Below are 18751 nucleotides of genomic sequence, written 5' to 3' on the forward strand. Positions count from 1 at the left end.
ACGACAGAATAAGAATTCCTGAAGAGCTTGTGTTTTCAAATATGCTGCACCTAATTGTATAAATGTAACATCTACATTTTTACAGTTACATATTTCTATTTGATTCCAGGTGATGTTTTCCCTCTTTGCGTCCTCTACTTACCTAATGTGCTTTATTTTTGAAGGGCAAGAATGTTTCCTCAGGCGTCAGCTCCTCTGTCTTTCTTAGCTGTTCATTCTCTCTGGATGTGCTCATGATCTTACCCTTCGTGTTCATTACTGTTCAGAATATTGAATCCAAATATTTTGCAACATCCATGTCGCAGGAGCTGCATTTTTTTTTCATTTTTTTTTTAATTGAAGGTCAAATTTGTCACAACAGACATAAAATAAGTGGACTAAAGAAAATGGATGGTTTGGTAATTAACATCTCATATTTTGTATAATTTTCTTCAGTGAAATTAAATGTATAAATACGGCTCCAACTGAAATCGTGACTAATATTACAATCACAACATTTGCCAAAATATGATTTGTTGTGCATATTGTTCAGCCCTAGATCAGAAACATGCAAATGGCGTGGCTCGAAACAGTAGAAGACATTTACAGTATGGAAAAGTGACTTATAAAATCAGTAAGAAAGAAAAAGTGCTGGAAAATAGATGGGCCTTTAAATTAAATAAAGCAAAGGTAAGTGATGAATTACACTTATATAATTGTTAATGAAACATCGGATAGATCATGTTTAGAGAAGATGATTTAAGTAATCAATGTGAAATTGTAATAGAAACCTGTAGCAGTAGCAGGTCTACCTCTATATAATGAAATATCAAAGGTTTTTGTTCGTACTATGATTATCATTTCTGTTACTTTGTGTTTCTCTTAATTATGAGTTCTGTATTGTGTTTATAAATGTGGGCATTTGAAAGTATAAATATGTATGTGAATATGCAGATGTATGGAGACAGACACTATGATCAGTAATAGCTTTATATTGTTACTCACTTTATTGCTTTAAGTACACACTGTGTTGTGTGTCGGAGTGAGGGGCTAACAACAAGTGAAAAGGTCAAGATGTTGAAATAACATTAATAAATGATAAATACAGGATCAATGACATTAACCAACACAATAAAAAGAAGCATGTAAACGCCACATGCGAGTCGGGTCTGTGGTGAGATGTTGCCCTCGTGTGGACACAGTCTGTAGCATCAGAGCAGCGGAGAGATTAAAAAAAGAGAGGAGAGGATCCAGCATAAATTGAACTGGCGATACACTACACACACACACACACACAAACACACACACGCACTCATAAGTGCACATGCACTCAGACACGTGCACTCACAGAGTGACATCCCGCAGGCACTTGCTCGCCAGAAGAGTCCGGCCGTGTGCCACACCCTCACAAAAACAGTAACGTTGCGCACACACACACACACACACACACACACAGCTACACACACAACAACACACACACACACACACACGTGTATGGAGCCTACTGACTGTCCAGCCTCATCTCCTGCATTCAATGCTGTTTGATGAATCAACAGATTAAGATGAAGTGAAGGCAGAAATTTGGCTGCTCTGAACATCAAGTGTAGTTTGTCCTTTGTATTTTTTATTGAAATATAGTGTTAGTTCTTATACAACTTCTACAGTCTACAGAAATGATATGTTTGAAGACATTTGGAGGGTTTGAGTGAGAGAAGTAAAATCACAGTATTTTTTAAATGCTTTTGTGTTTTGTCAGGAATCTATTTGGTCTTCCAGCCCTGTGGAAAAACAATTATTCTATAATATTCTTTATATTATAGTATAGTTTTAGTTTGTTTCATATGTATGTATTGTTTCATATATATACATATATATATATATATATATATATATATATACACACACATACATATATATATATTGTAACATTTAAATAAGGTAAGTATGAGACTGAAAAATATCAAAGCAGCCAATCATATGTGAACACATACATATCTGCCTATGGGGCTTCTTCAAAGGGGGTTGGGCCTGTGGTCATGTGGTTTCAAGCCAATCGTTGTCTCAGGCTGGTGGGGAACATCCAATAGAGGACATGGGTGCCCCCATGTTTAGCTCCTTGCCTGAAGAAGTGATTGAGCCAAAGAGGTGGTAATGTTGACTCTGTGAGGAAGAAGTTTATTTCAAGGGGGCATGAATGAGGACTTTATTCAATTAACACGTTTTTATAGTGTTTATAGTTTTTATAGTAATATAGTATATCTCAATTATTTGGATTTGCAGTGGTTTAGGTGTATTTGTGTTTATTTATGAATTTTTATGATGACTAGTTTTTATGTTGCATCTTGTTTCCTTTCAAATAAACAGCACTTTATTTAAATCCAAGTGTTTTGGGGTGGGTTGGCCTCTGACACATCAAATGGACACATTTTGGAGTAAGTACCCTTCTGTACAAACTTAAGTGCAACCCTTTAGATGCACTTCTGGTGCCACCTCTTTGGCTTAATCACTTCTGCAGTCCATGAGCTAAACATAGTGTCCTCTACTGGACATTCCCCACCAGCCTGAGACATCGATTGGCCCGGAGCCACATGACCGCAGGCCCAGCCCGTCTCTGAAGAATGATATGTACGCGTTCACATATGATTGGTTGTTATATATGTTAAATGTTACTTGTGATGTGTTTTGCGATGACGACCCTAGAAAAGTTCTTCTGATTACTTCAAGTGTTACTGGAGTTTCGATCCCTTGAAACTTTTCTTTTCTCCGTGCACCTTGTAAGTTGTGCCAGAAAAATGACCGAGCTTCTGTGTGATAATAGTAACTATGATGCATGGTAAACTAAACTGAAGAGGGAAAGAGTCAGTCTAAAACTGTGGAGAGAACTATAAAAGACACGTCTTTGATGCAGCTCATTGTGTCACGTAACAGAGTTCGAACCCCATTTTCTGGGTGGAGAACAGTTTCCTTCCTCTAAAGCTGTGGTGAGGGGTAAGAGAAAAGTCACTACTGCATGAGTCAGGGAGCGACAAAAAGAGGAGAACGAAAAGTTAAAGAAACCATTTTAAAAGTTACTTGAATGCAATTGAATTGTTTAATGCAACCCCCCCCACCCCCACACCCCCCACCCCCGCCCCGCAGGCTGAGTCCATCTATTTGATTTCAGATGCAACAGTCCAGTCTTTAAACATGGTTTATGTTGTCAGTGTCCTGATGTCGTTAACTCTCGCATGCAAACCGGAGTCACAGCACATCTTTCAGCGGCTGTGATGAAGCTGGTGGTGGAGTGTAAGGCTTTTGAACTGATGCATTGTTTGGTTTCATGCAGGCAAATAAAAATGTACATTACATCTATAGTTTACCTTTATTGCACCTCTTCTTTCACTTTCTGCATAATAATAAATAATGTATACAGAGCTGCTGTCTGTTTCCCCTCCCTCAGCATGCACAGCTGAAGCACCCTTGAGCAAGGCACCTAACCCCCCTACTGCTCCCTGGAGCTGCTTGTTCACCACTTACTAATGGGTTAAATGCTGAGCTCTAATTTCCTGTGTGTGTAAGAACATACTTTGATAATAAAGGATTCTTCTTCTTCTTCTTCTTCTTCTTACGAGTCAGACAGCGGTTAGCAGCAGCCTGTGCTCGCTGTCTGAAAGTGGGGAGGAGGCAGCTATTAAATCTATCAGAGCCAGTCCAGAGCATCAGGATGATGTTGTGCATATTGCCTCTTCATCTACAACCAAAGAAATACTGTCCACTGCTGTTGTGGCATGGTTATCACTTCTTTGCACTCATGTACAATTCAAATTTTTGGCTGTCGCTCTGATACTGGTGCTGTTATAACTCCTGCTTTGTGCTGCAGGTTGGACCTGATAAGGTTTATACTGGCAGAACATTTCAGTGCAAAGACATGACTTAGACTTCTGATGTGTGGAGCTCATTGCTGGCACAAAGCTCGACTCATTTGCTCTGTATTTTAAGACTCTCTTTAAGAGCTACAGATTGAAACTGCTCAGGATGGTTCACTTCAATAGAAAACCTATCACTTTGTGAAAACTGCAGCAACACCAGATAAAAACTTACATTTCCACAAGTTTGTGAATTCTAATATGACTGTTTACCTTAAGGGTCAATATAGTGTAAAGGCAGATGTCCGTGTGTTGTTTGATTATAAAGCAGCCGTCAGGACTTCTGTAACTTTGTGATGTCACAACAAAGCACTCACCCCTCTCAGTCATGCACCAAGCCCCGCCCAACTGGACTCACCATCCAACATTGCAGGATTTTGTTTCTCTGAGTGTTTTCCTTAAATCTGCTATATTTTTACTGGGTCACTAAGAAAACAGCGAGAGAAGAAAACTAGAGCTCCAGAGAGAAGCCTGAGAGAGGAGATGTAAAACTACACTGATATGGTTTTTGGTTCTTAAAACCACAAATATATCTTCTAATGGATCAACACTTCAAAGAAAACACCAGAGTGTAAAATATGGACCTTGATTGTGCCAGAACTTTGTAAGCACAAGTTTGAAAATGACCCAAAGCTGCTCACTGTTCCTGGCTGCTGTTCTTGAAACCTTATGAACAGGGTCATGAAGTTTGTCTCTTCTTTGGAGTTTACAATCAAAAAGTCAAGATTAGTCCAAGTGATAATTTACAGAGGCAGAAAAATGGTGAAAAAAATATCCTCCTGTATTTGTTATTAGATGGACACACCCTGTTTCAAATGTAAATAAAACTGAGCATTGTACATTGTTTGCAGTCACCACAGGGGTGAATGGGACATTCAGTCAGCAATCATATTTAGGGGAAAGAACTGTGTCACATTTCTAATTAAGAGAAAAAAGGAAAGGCATATTGGCTAGCTGACTGGTTAAAGAAATTCTTACACAAAGAAACTAACTTTTAGTTTCCTCAGTGGAAACCTGCCATGCCACACACTGCTGCCAGCTCAGAAGAGAAGTTAAAACGTCCATGTCAAGTTGTTAGTTACAGATGCCAGTGTGAGGGCTTGTTCATTTAAAGAGGCTGTATCCATACAGCAGAACAACTGATTTCACTGAATGTCAAGAGAAGATGTTGTGTGTGTGGTGGTAATGGGGTGTGTGTAGTGAGCAGAGTGAAGTCACAGTGATACACTGTGTAAATGAACCAAACAAGAGAAATGATGAGGGTGAACTCACCTCCCACTGTAGGTGAGGTGGGATGTTTCTGATCTGCAGTTTCCTGGTCCTGAAGAGAGAAAACAAACGAGATGTTAGCAAGTTTAAAAAAATGAATATTGAAACACAATAAACACTGATGACAGGTGCAACACTGTCCAGACTGAGGGTTTGGGGATGAGAGAGTGAAACGAAGTGAAAGAAACCAGAACTTACTTGAGAGATAAACAGGTGGAAAGAGGAAAACAAGTAAATCAAACTGGTGTATCACCACTACATCACACAGCGTCATACCACATACACACCAGTGCTGCACAAAGAGCACAGGTATAAGGATCTCTGTCCAGATGGCCGTTTTAGCTCCATATCAGAAACAATCTCTGTCCAGACTAACACACCTGAAAACACACACATACACGTCTCTTCACCTACACTGGGCATGTGCGAGCTAGCTGGTGTAAACAGGAAGCAGATCTCTACAGTTATTTAGTTGCGAAAAATACTGCAGAAAAGGAAGTTTCAGTGTTAAAATGCAGAATTTAACTTCAACAGCTGTTAGCAAAGACAACAATGACAGTAAAGCTAGTAATTCATTATTCATGTTGCTTTCACTGGTATCGAGGCTGATAAGAACCAATAGGGAGCGGCAGTCAGCGTTTCCAAAAGTGTCGGTTTTAGGCGCTCGAAACATAGTAGTTTTAGTTTTTACCAGTCCGTCACCATTCACACAGTCTGCAGCTACGTCCCTGAACACATCGCTCATCCACAGCACTACACTGTACTGAAAACAGACGATGTATCAAACATGGTTAAGTGTGTGTGTTTGCTTGATTAAAAGTTAAGTAACGTATGAGCATCTCTGTCTTAACAGGGCTGGTAACCCAAGTGGTAGAAACTGCTTTACTGTTGCAGATAAACATCCTCAGTAACGACCCTCCTTCCCCGCCAGCCTTCAATACATTAGGAACACAAAGAGCTCTTTTATGGTGACCTTGGGTTTTGATCGGAGTGATCGCTGGAGAACTCTCACACTTGAGTATCGTATCAGTCATGGTTTCATTATTGACTCTGAGAAAGTAAATGCTGAAGAAACTGATTGGAAATAATTATTTATTATGAATCTTCGCACATAAAAAAGATTACATATGCATTTAATAGCATGGATTTAAATAGCTTGTTCTCTAAATTGCCTTACTGAAAATGGAGCATAAACAGGAAACCATAACAATTTTCCTTTTGCTTCTGACATGAGCTTTAGTTGCAACTAAAGGAAACCCATCCCTGCATAGGACTGTTCTTGCATCTGTCGTATTAGTGCTGAACCTTTGACCTTTGACCTCCTTACTGAAGCTGCTTATATTGAAGAGTTGTGCTATGGGGACTCATTGGAAATGACTCTAAATAATAATGTGAAACAGTGCAGTGTCCCATCTTTACCACCCTTTACTATCCTTTACTATCTCTACTATACCAACCCGCCCAAATGTGTATCAATGGCCCTAAACCCAAACCAACAACAACCAACCCCCATCTCCAGCTCCCCAACTAAACCCCACCCAAACCCCCAGGAGGCTCCAGCACAGATGAATAGTCTTTTGTGCATCCAGAATACCTGACACCCCCCCATCCAAAAAAAAAAAAAAAAAATGGAAAATCCCTTTGATCCTCAATCAATGCTGAGCTGTATCACTAACTCCACCCCCAAACCTGCCAAACACACATAAAAAACAGGCCCCTTCCCCACACCTCCACATGCACACCTCCCACCATACACGCCAAAAGGCCCCCGTGACCCCACACATGCAGTTCTACCTTATCAACACATCAACCCCCCATTATCCTCTCAAACGCCATTCCTAACCATCACCCCCACATACACATCCCAACCCCCATCCAGCCAACATCAGCGAACTTGTTCGACCCCTGTCGTCGCCGCCTGCCAACCCACTGACTACCCCCATTGGCTGAAACCATGGCAACAGGTTAGGAATGGGTGGGGAAAGACGATGGATGGGCGAGTGGACGGACAACAAAACAACACGCTTCACATTTGCTTACACGCTCGTTCACTCTTCTGTTCTCTCATTTCATTTTAAATATCTCTGACTTCTACCTACGTGGAGGTGGGCTGCATTGTTAGCTCGCCCATCCTCCGTCACCCTGAGCTGAATGCCAAATAAACCCTTCAAATTATGATTCTGCACCTTTTGTTTCCAAGCGCTGTGACATGCCGTTGTATTATCATTCAGTGCTTAACACAATGTCATTAGTATCAGGCGTATTTGCCGTTAATTGCACATATACCTGAAAAACAAATTGTTGAATAGAATTTGAGGTGGGTAACATAATTATTGTGCTTCATTCAAAATAAATTTGCACCACTGAAACGAGGAAACACTGCACTGGGACCCTCATCCGTGACTCCTTGTTGATATGCATCCAAGATGGAAACACGTTGTCAGTGAAGCTTGAGAATGTCTGAAGTCGTGAACGTAAAAGCTGGAGCTGTTGAGGTTCCCTCAGCTGTGAAGGCATTAAATCCACGCTCAGCTCCGGCCTCCAGCAGGACAAAAGGGCCGGAGAGAAAGAAGGAGGAGAAAGAAAAGAAGCCAAGAGAATGAAAAGGAGTGTGGTCCTTGAGGAGGAGGAGGAGGTGGAGAACAGAACCAAAGGGGAGGGAAAGGTTTTTGCTTCTAGGAGGGGTCAAAGGCCAAGGGTCATAGGTCTTCAGACCAGACAGAGGTGGCCCCAGGAGCACAATGAGGTGTGTCTGTGGATATGAGGGCGTTGTAGCCTACTACCCTTTCATGAAGCTAAATGAGAAAAGAGGACAGAGGAATATGTAAACCCCATCAGTATGATCTTTCGAGAAAGAATCATCATCAACATTGCTTTCCTTTCCATTCTTTGTGCCTCCTACCTCCCCACCCCTCCCCCACATTAGCAGCTTCCAACTCCTTTTCAGAGACTTCCTTTTCAACCTAATGATCTAAAGAGCGATACATGTTCGTTACTACACTGTAGAGCTGGGCGATTAAACAAAAAACCTCTCACGACTTCATCTCGCTCATGACAGTTAATTCACTTCAGACTTTCCCCAATGCTGCGTTCATGAACTGTCCCCTCCTGGAAAATACTACCTCCTGTTCAGTCACGTGCCTCCACCAAATCCAACTAACGTTAGTCCTCGTTCACTCAAAGTGAAGCTGCTGATATGGACGACACCAGCGCAAACACTGGGCCTCAAACCGAGCAGCTTCTAGCTAAAAAGAGGACGTGTCCTTCGTTTTGGCTTCAGTGAAGACGACACCGAACAAAAAGGATCAAATGCAAACACTGCAGAAAAACTATGTCAGCAACAAAAGGTTGTTTAATCACTTGGAACACAATCACATTGTCGAATATGAAGTGTTCATGGCTCAAAAAAAAGAGAGTGACCGATAAGCGCCAAAGTTCATTTATTCTAATCAAGATAAAAGTTAGAAATAATTATTGTAAATATTGATTTGTCATGTCACATCACCCAGCCCTACACTGACATAGAGATATAGGCTACTTGCTTGTTACACTTCCAGACATGGTGCTACTTCAAAATTAACTGCATCAGCAACTGTAACTGTCACAAGACATAGATTGTTGCACAGTGACACTTGCCCAGCAAAACTACCTCCTCCCAATTATTAGCATGCTGACCCCAACTGATAGTGAAGTGATATTGTTGATGTGTTGTTCTTTACTAAATGGTTGTCTAAAGATGCAGTCAGGCGCTCCTGGTGACCTCAGAAAGTCTTAAAGCATCAGTATGCTTCACTGGAGTGCAGACAAACAGTATCTGAACCCCCCCCCCCCCCGACTCCACATCTTTTTAACAATACAGTGACTGCATTCAACAATTTTTGTAACTTTCAAAAAGTGTGTATTCTGTTCAAATTACAGCAGGTATAAACAATTTTGGTTTGGGCTTGTTTCATAACCTATAAAGCATAATACAACAAAAGACATGGACCTATATGAATATAGGTCAGCGAGCCTAATGTAAAGTTTTTCTGACTTTCCTTTAGAAATTGTACCTTAACTACTTTTTTTATTATATACATTATATGCGCATGTGTGTGTGTATGTATGTGTATATATCTACTGAAACTGGCCTGTTTTCAATTTTGTGACAGTGTGTTTTTTAGATAATCCAGTTGGTTTATATTTGTCAGGAAATGGGAAATGTTGTCGACCCACCTTTAAAAACGTCACAAGTTATAGAGAACTTGGAAAGTTTAAATTATGGCCGAAGTTGCCAGTTAGACCTGTAGTTGTGAAAACCAATGACAATGAAACCCTGAGTGTTTCTATTTGCTCAGCACTGTAGGCCATGAATGGACCTCTGGTGATTTTATTGATCAGGTTGCCCACTGTGAATGCACAGTAAAGCACTGGAAAGGGCTATCTATGATTTACTGACCTTCCTATAAACATCTACATTCATCTACTTGGTGTTGTGTAGTGTAGCTACACTAACAGCAAAGTTTCTGGGAAACTATGTGTGTGTGTGTGTGTGTGTGTGTGTGTGTGTGTGTGTGTGTGTGTGTGTGTGTGTGTGTGTGTGTGTGTGTGTGTGTGTGTTACACAGCAGTGCTTCTTTTAAAACTGATAAATCCAAGAGTCAGTCAGAGACACACATTCATATAACACTAACCCTAACCTATACACAGTAACATGGGCATGATGCCACTCACAGCCACACAGTCATCTAAAGTCTTGGATGAATTATGACTATGAAATCGAGGGATAATGTGTTCAAGTATGTGTATGTTGGCGGTGCCTTATGGTTCCCAGTGGGAATTTTCAATGCCAGAAAGAGGCCTGTTTGACGGGTTTGACTGACAACTTTTTCAGGCGAGTGTACACAACCCAGATGACAGGTGATCATTTTAACATGCTAACTCAGGTAAATATTCATTCATATTGACAAGTCTTGAGTGTGCAAGGAAAAGAAGATGTGTGGTGGAGCTAAAGTTCATTGTTTTCGATTTCAGATTGACTTAATTCATCCATAATTGTTGAATCAGGTTTCAGGAATGTGCTATGTCACATCAAACACAAGAAAAGAGGGCAAGAGGAACCCATACTGACATCAAGATGATGCAACTGGGAAAACCCTTCCCTGTGAAAGGAAAACAAAGTACCTATGGTTCCAGCTGACTGCTACACAAGGGCTCGTCAATATATCGCAAAGCCTTTTATCCACAGTTTCACTGCACTGAGTACTAGCACTGGTCTGCAAGGGTCCCAAGTGACTTCACCAACAAACTATGTGGAAACCCACAATGCTTCGGGGCCACACTTAACAAATGAGCATAACAGACTCAATAAACAAGGTGAAAGAATTCTGTGTGGTTTAAGACCTAGCCCTAACCCCAACCCCCAGTTTTCACTCTCAGTCACAGTTTCAAGTTGTTTATGTCCAGAGAAGACATGATCATTAAGAATGGATAAATAGGAAAATGTTTGTGCCAAATCCTTCCAACAGAAACCTGATGATTCAGGCTACATTTGAAGGTGGTCAGTGATGCAAGCGACCACATGAGCAATGTAAAGCATCCCTCACTGGTATCACAAGGAACTTCCTAAACACTGTTGATTCAACAGTGGCAATCGCAATGTTTCCAAGTCTGTATTCAACATTAAAATAAGCCACCACAGTCATCATCTCTAGAATGAACAGGCACAAATATGCAATGTCTGTGTTTTGTTTTGTTTTTGTACAAGCAGCTACAGTTTCCATACAGACAATCAAATGAGAAAATAAAGGAAAATTCAATGAAAACAATAAGGAAACAATATAGCTTGTGGCTATAAATCTCTGAAACAAACAAAACATGATTCAGCAAAATGTATAATTTCCATCTACATACAAGAGGTTCCCCTTAAAGGCCCCTTTTGTAAGGTTTGCTATTGCTATGTAGCAAACATAGCTGTTAGAATTAAAAGCTGTTCACTTACCAGTCTAGAAGACACGTTGCGGGTTTAGCATCAAACTTTATTCCTTTACTTGCCAAAAGCTATCTCCAGCCGTGGAAAGCAATCCCAATGTTAACTTTTGTTTTGCTTCTATTTCTAACGCTTCTTTTCTTTTACTGAAGTTAGCATGCAAACCAGCTAGTCTCGGCCCATCTAATCACTTTCTGATAGTGAGTCACTGTAGCTTACTCACTTTCTTGCCAAGAGTTAGACAAGAAAATGAATACCACCCTGTCTGTCCATCCAGCCAAGGTTAGCTTGGGTTTGCATTAAGACTGCAGCTAGTCTGGCTCTGTCTACAGTTAACAAAATCCATCTACTTGTTTGTTTGATATGTACAAAAACCAAAAAGTAAAAACAATTTGCCATATTAGAGGGGGGCTTGACTATTTCTTAGCACACTGATATGAATTAAACAAACAAGAGATATCATGTTATTAACGAGCTTTAGAGGTGCTGATAGGTGGAATTTGTTATCTTTGGACAGAGTCAAGCTAACTGTTTCTCGCTTTTTTTCAGTATTTATACTAAGTTAATCTAAGTTAATAAGAATTGGTTGTAACCTTATATATAATGGACAGCTTAGAGTGTATGAATCTTCTTTTCCAACTCTCAGCAGGAAATTAATAATCTAAAAAATGACAAACTATTCCTTCTAAAGAAGCAGTTAAAAGATAACTGTGTGATTTGGATATTTTTTATGCTCTGGTCCCATCTGTGAGTACTAGCATGAAACACATTTAGAGACTGTGGGTTCCGGTATATCCATTACCTGCTACCATTACGAAAACCTTACTACTCACTCAATGCTCTCAAATGTCCCCAAATACAAAGCACACGTTGACTGCAAGCTAGAGGAGCATGGAAGTGCAGGGGGTTAATATTTTATAAGAGCTATCTGGCCAGCATAAAATCTCAGATGAATTTTTTATTTCTAATGGTGAGGAGCAACCAAACATCATCATTACGCATTCATATTAACCTTGTTACCAGCCAAAATCCTATCATCTAGCTCCATGTCTTTCCATCAACGAAATATCTTTATCGTTCCACCCATAGACCCTTCCAATAAACACAGCCATTATCACTGTTTCTGAACCGCTAAGACTGCCATTTCAGCAGGTAAATTAGATACTGCATGAATGAATTTTGGTGCAGAGAAGAGTTGAGGTGAAGTAGAGAAAAGTGTAAGCAAAAGCTAGCGAACCATTTGGGAAAACATTCCATTAGAGTAGGTTTCTATCTGATAATGCTGTAACCAAATTCCATTGTTATTTACTCCAATAGCATGTGTCAATACAATGAAGGACAGCTATCTCAACTTTATTCCCACACAAGTTGATGATCTTGGTGATAGAGACACACTCCATACAACACTTGACACTGTTGCCCCTCTGAAAAGAAGGTAGTGAATCAGGAGGCTAGACACAAATGCACGCTTTAAAACAGACATCATGAAAGCTGTAAAGGAAGTGCCATTCCACCAATCTAGAGGAATTTTTGCCTAGACTGGAAAAGATCTAATAACATAACAAAGCCTTCTGTAATGCCAGAACCACAGGCACCAGCACTTAAACCAAGCTGATAGAGTCATAGCTCTACTGATCAGTAGTAATGACTTCTGAGCTTCTTTACAAATACCAAAAACCTCCTGCAAACCAATTGTCAGATTATTTGCATAGGAATAGTATGTTTGAAGATTTTCTATCAGGATTTAAAGCTCATCATAGCACAGAAACAGCACTGGTTAAAGTTACCAGCAAATTTCTCACGGCCTCAGATAATGGACTCATCTCTATACTTGTCCGGCAAGACATGACACCATCGATCACACAATTTTGTTACAGAGGGTGTAACATGTCAATGGGATTAAAGGAACCGCCCTAGACTGGTTTAAATCCTATTTACTGGATAGATTCCAGTTTGTTCATGTTAATAATGACTCCCCAATGCACAGTTAGTTAGTCATGGGAGTTCCACAGGGTTCTGTGCTAGGACTGATACTTTTCATCCTATATATGCCTCCTTTAGGCAATATTATCGGGAAGAACCACATAAATTTCCATTGTTACACAGATGTCACCCAGCTGTCCTTATCTATGAAACCAGATGAGACTAATCAGGTGGCCAAACTTCAGGCATGTCTTGAAGACATAAAGACCTGGATGACCTGTGATTGTTTACTTTTAAACTCAGACAAAACTGAAGTTATTGTACTTGGCCATAAACATCTCATAAACACATTAGCTAATAATATAATTACTTTGGATGGCATTACTCTGGCCTCCAGTTGAAATCTAAGGAACCTTGGGGTAATTTCTGACCAGGACATGTCCCTTACTTCACACGTAAAACAAGTACCTAACAGCTTTATTCCACCTGCGAAATATTGTGAAAATAAGAAACATCCTGTCTCAAAAGGATGCTGAAATACTAGTCCATGCATTTGTTACCTCTAAACTGGACTATTGTAATTCCTTATTATCAGGATGACCCCAAAATCCTCCAGTTGATCCAAGATGCTAGAAGGAACTAGAAAAGAGAACATATTTCTCCTGTGTTGGCCGCTCTACATTGGTTCCTTGTGAAATCCAGAGGCAATTTCAAAGCCCATCTCCTTATGTACAAAGCCCCCACTGCATCTTAATGACCTCATGATACCCTGTTACAGCACACATCACTCTCTAAACACAGGACTACTTATGGTTTCTAGAGTTTTTAAGAGTAGAATGGGAGGCAAAGCCTTCAGGGAAGTTTTAAGTGTAAGAGTAGAATTAAAACTTTGCTTTTATAGTTAGAGCTGGCTCAAGTCAGCCCCTGACGCTATGGCCTCTGGGGGAACTGATGCAGTGCTTCTTATATGGTGCTGCCATCATTGCTGCTGTTATTATTAATAACATTATTGCACCTAAAAGTATCACTATAATATACTATATCATTAATATTATAACAAACAGTCTGATAGTGCCTGAATATATAAAACTGTTCCTGGTCTTTCTCCTCTCTCCTTCAGTTCTCTCCTCTCCACCAAACCAGTTGAGGAAGATGGCTGCCCACCCTGAGTTCTAAATCCTGAACCCTGAGTTGTGTTTGTCTTTATAATATTGTAAGGTCTCATTCTCACTCTGTAAGATCCCTTGAGATAATGTATGTTATATAAATAAAAATAATTAAAACTGAATTGAATTTAAAGTTCAACACAATCAAAAAACATCAAAATGTCTGGTTTATCATTACATCACTTTCTAATCCACTTGTTTAGTTGAAAACCTGGATGTAATTACCAAGGAAACAGTAATGATGCACTACAATACAAAGAGGAAGGTTGCTTATTGTGGTTGCTGCGCCCCCTCCTGAGTAGTAATAGTATTTAAAAGGAACCACAAATTAATTTGCTTTTCCCTGAACTTTGCACCACATTTATATGGAAACAGAAACTGAAGGTGTCCAGCTTAACTTCTAGAATTAATATAAATTGCTGAACTGCCAATAATCTAATTTTCCTCATATCCAGGAAGCCGGCTCTCTCCTCTCTGTAACTTCGACTCTCTTTCTCTGTTGCCTCCTCCTATTGTCTTGTCTTTCTTCCACCTTTCTTCTCTGCTGTCCCTTCCTCCCCTTTCCTCCAGTCCCTCTCCTGGGACCAGATGCATAAATGATGCGTACGCACAAAAACCATGCATGCACCATTTTCTGCACATAAAGTGGTATCTATGGAAGAGAAATGTGCAGTGAGAGTGTCGGCACATCATGTATTTTTGAGGCGAGGCACACACAGTTTCTTAGAGCTGCGGATCATATGATAAGAAGGAGATTGAATTTAAAATAACCTTGTAATAAAACACTGTTTAGGTGTTTTGCCAGTTTTCCTCATTCTGTTATAATTTTTGAAATCTACACAACAATAAAATTGCAATCAAAGGTTCACTTAAAAGCTTAAATTTAATACCTGGAGGAGAGAGAAAAACCAGTCAGCGGAGGTGGTGAGATCAAGGGGAAGGAAGAAGAGAGGAAGAGGAGGAAGAGTAAGGAAGGAGAAGGTAATGGTAGTTGAAGAAAGACTGAATTCTTGGTAACCTGAGCGCAGCAACATCAGTCAGTGGAGGAGAGTGTGGCAGCCGTCAACTGTAAATATGTGTAAATGCACGAGTGTGAACAAGAACTGTGATGGGAAAGAGCAAGTGTTTTTTTTTTTGTTTTTTTTTTTTTACAGGGTAAATGAGGAGGAGCGCTCATTTCACACATCCGTGCAACCCGTATGGGTGGCACCATTTCCTGCCATTTGGGACATCTTCTCTCAGACAGAAAGATAGCCGCCCTATCACAACTGTCATTACTCTCTGATTGACCCAGATTTATAGGGGAAAAGATCAAGATCATCTCGCTAACTTGACAGAAACCCACCGGTCCAATGAACCAGCACAAACATCTGGACCCCGTACATATGCAGCCGGAGAGCAGTGCCTGTTTAATAATCGACTGCCACGCCTATACAAACACCTAAATCAACCAGTGTAAGCCTGTGCATTTGTAGTGGTTATCATGGTAATCAGCAAGTGTTTTGAACTTATTTAATAAAGTCTCAGTATATTTTCCCAACAGACTGAGTCACTGTGTGAAGCTTTCACTCTATAAGAATATTACAAAATATTATTTATGTCAGTAAACCCTGAGCATTGGACAAAGGTAGAAAGACATCTTACTCTGGTCCCTTCACTCAGGATTACTCTTTTACTGTGTTTCCTTCAATTAAAAAATATATCAAATAAGACTTCACACAAATCAAGTTTTATTTGCAGAATTAAGGTGAATTAGTTTCCCACTAGTGCTATAGCCCAGCCTGCAACACTATATAAGCATCATCATAAAACTATACAGACCTAAAGACACAAAGATATATGAAAGAAGTAGACCATGTATTAACACTTGATACGGAGAGTCATGTTAAATAATCATAACAGTAAACATAAAAGCATTGTGTATTACACGCATGTTAAAATTATAATCATTTAAATAACATTGTGCAATAAAACAGACAACTTTATGGTGTTGCAAATCTCCTCTTAGTGCAAACTGCTGAAAATGACTGAAATAAATTTTCCCATGCAATTCATGATGTGACTGTAACACTGTGACATCCTCTGTAACATGACAAGATGATGATTATGGTGCTGCAGCTGCTTCTCAACCTGAACGCAACACTGCTTCATGCATCAACCATGTCACATATAAATATAAACCAGTCTGACATAGTGTGCTCACTCAGCTGTGCCAACTTTTACTTTTTTAAATGACATGATTGCCTCAAAGTTCACCTGTCCATCTGACCGCAGGACTGGACTAAACCATTAGCACCTGTCAGAGGGGGGAGGGGCCTCAGAAGCACTAGATACAAGTAGGAACCTTTCAAACTATTTATTCCCCACACAATAGTTTACATTTTGTGCTCATAATGTCAAATTAATTTCAGGCTTTGTTGGGCCCTGGTAACTTACCCCCACTCTGCCCCCTCACTACAATGGCCCCTACACTAAAACCCTATTTAAAGGTGATTCCTGTCCAATCAAAACTTACGCATCTTACAGCGGGCTGACAGCGCTGCTATGTGCAAAGGCACTCATGTATAAAATATTTATATGTGTGTGAGGGTGTGTGTGTGTGTGTGTGTGTGTGTGTGTACTTGCACATTACTGCATTGCCTTCCCTTTATAGCTATTCATTTCTTATGCATTGCTATTATAAAATCAGAAAAAAAATAGTAAGATAATAGATACAGAAAATTATTCCTCTGGCCTAAACAGCAGAACAAAAACCTATTTTCTCTTAAAAAAATACATATCAAGTTACACTTTTTTTCTTTTAAATGATCATTTTCTGTATAATTTTGAGCGAATTCCTAATAATGATTATCATCATTATTGATGCTCCCACGGTCACGTCAGGAGAACAGGCTACAACGAGCCTCGTCGGCTTCTGGGAGAAACATTAACACTGTTTATTACATGACATGATATGAATGATACGGATGAGCACCGCCTGTTTGCAGACTTATAGCAACGTAACATAACATAGAATACCACGTAACACAAAAGCCTACATACGCATATACAGCAGAATTTCTCAATGCGACTTTTTTTTTTTTTTTTTTTTTTAATAAGTAACCTGCTGCTGTACAAAGGAAAATGCGGAATGAGTGAAGTTACAATTTAACATAGGGGTGGGCGACATGTTGGAGAGAGAGGGAGGCCTCAGTTCTGGAATTCATTTAGGGAAAAAAGAGGAGGGGGGTGCAACAGTATGGGTCAAAGTTCAGGCTGTGTTCTCCACTCTGACCCCGCCTGCAGCTGGTGCGACAGGCAGCCCTCCATTTTGGAGAGGCGAGAGGCTCCATTTTGAGAAGGTGGAACTGACTAAACCGGTGGTTATGTAATTACACTTCTTTTTTTTTCTTTTTTTTCATTAAAAAGAACTTGAAATAGCTTTATGCGCGTCTACCTCGAGATTAATTTTGTTACGTTATTATCGCGAGAAAAGCCTCTGCGTGGTGAAATATAGGAGAATAATCAGAGCAGCGGGTGCAGCTCACGTAGGCCTGTGCTGATAGGGAGTTGATTAAATACCTCACACATAAAATAACCCATAAAATTGAGGATTGCTTAAATTCCTGGAGAAGTCTAATTCTAATTTGAAGCCTATAAAGTGAGAGGAGCTAGCTGACGAGATGCTCTACACCTTCACCAGCCCTTCCCTTAGTCTCTTCTCCTCCCTCCCCCTCTGTTCGCCATTTTGTGATGCCTATAGCCACCACTTCATGTTATGGACACACTGCGGGGCGGAGGGGGTGGAACTGCGAGCCCACAGGAAGGCGGTGTAATGAATCCATGGTTCTCATATTAAACGGAACTTGGCGAAAGTCGGAGTTACATATTCTGTCCGTGTTGTGTAACCTAACGACTCCTATAGGCTTTAAGTTGTTGACTTTTTATAGAAACGCCTACACAATGAATGGGGCCTCGTTTTCGACCTTTTCAGTAAATATTCACCTTTAAAATAAAGATATAGCTTGATGAAATTGCATATAACTAAATTAGAACGTCATTCAAGTTAAAGAAGAAATCTACAGGCCAGTGACGAAGGTCGTCAATTACTTTACATGCTCCTTTTAGACTGAAATCATTTGTCGTCACTCCTTCTTAAGGCGGAGATAGAGACATGGTTAACGACAATACACGTGACGTCTCAGGATTCCCTATAGGTTATTTCCATATGTGCTGTTTCCATACTGTTCCACGCATAAACCACAAGTGTGGACAAAGCCAGATTTCCTGGTTCAATAAAACACCACCTTTCTCCCCCTCTTTCTCTCTCTCATACACATACATACACACATACACACATATACACACACACACACGTAGATACATGTGTGAGCCAGTACGCGGCCATCTTGACCAGGCAACGCCCATTTACTACAATGAGTATGCAGTCACATGACAGCGGAGAATTCACCCGAACAGAGCACATGCAGCACATAGGAGGGAGGGGGGGCGCAACCAGTTCCACATGCGCCATTATATGAACATGGGATCATGCAGACGGTG

At 40.2% G+C, this 18751-nt stretch overlaps 1 protein-coding gene across 1 annotated transcript in view; it reads right to left on the minus strand.

Moving 5' to 3' along the window:
* The window catches only part of LOC111217808 (insulin-like growth factor 2 mRNA-binding protein 1), an 80815-nt gene that overhangs the window by 33973 nt on the left and 28091 nt on the right, over positions 1-18751 (minus strand). The window contains exon 3 of the mRNA XM_022739784.1: positions 5157-5205. Coding sequence (XP_022595505.1) covers positions 5157-5205 — 49 coding nt within the window. The remainder of the gene's footprint in view (positions 1-5156; positions 5206-18751) is intronic.

This window comes from Seriola dumerili, unplaced genomic scaffold, assembly GCF_002260705.1.
Source record: "Seriola dumerili isolate Sdu_G_001 unplaced genomic scaffold, Sdu_1.0 BDQW01000045.1, whole genome shotgun sequence".
Lineage (NCBI taxonomy): Eukaryota > Metazoa > Chordata > Actinopteri > Carangiformes > Carangidae > Seriola > Seriola dumerili.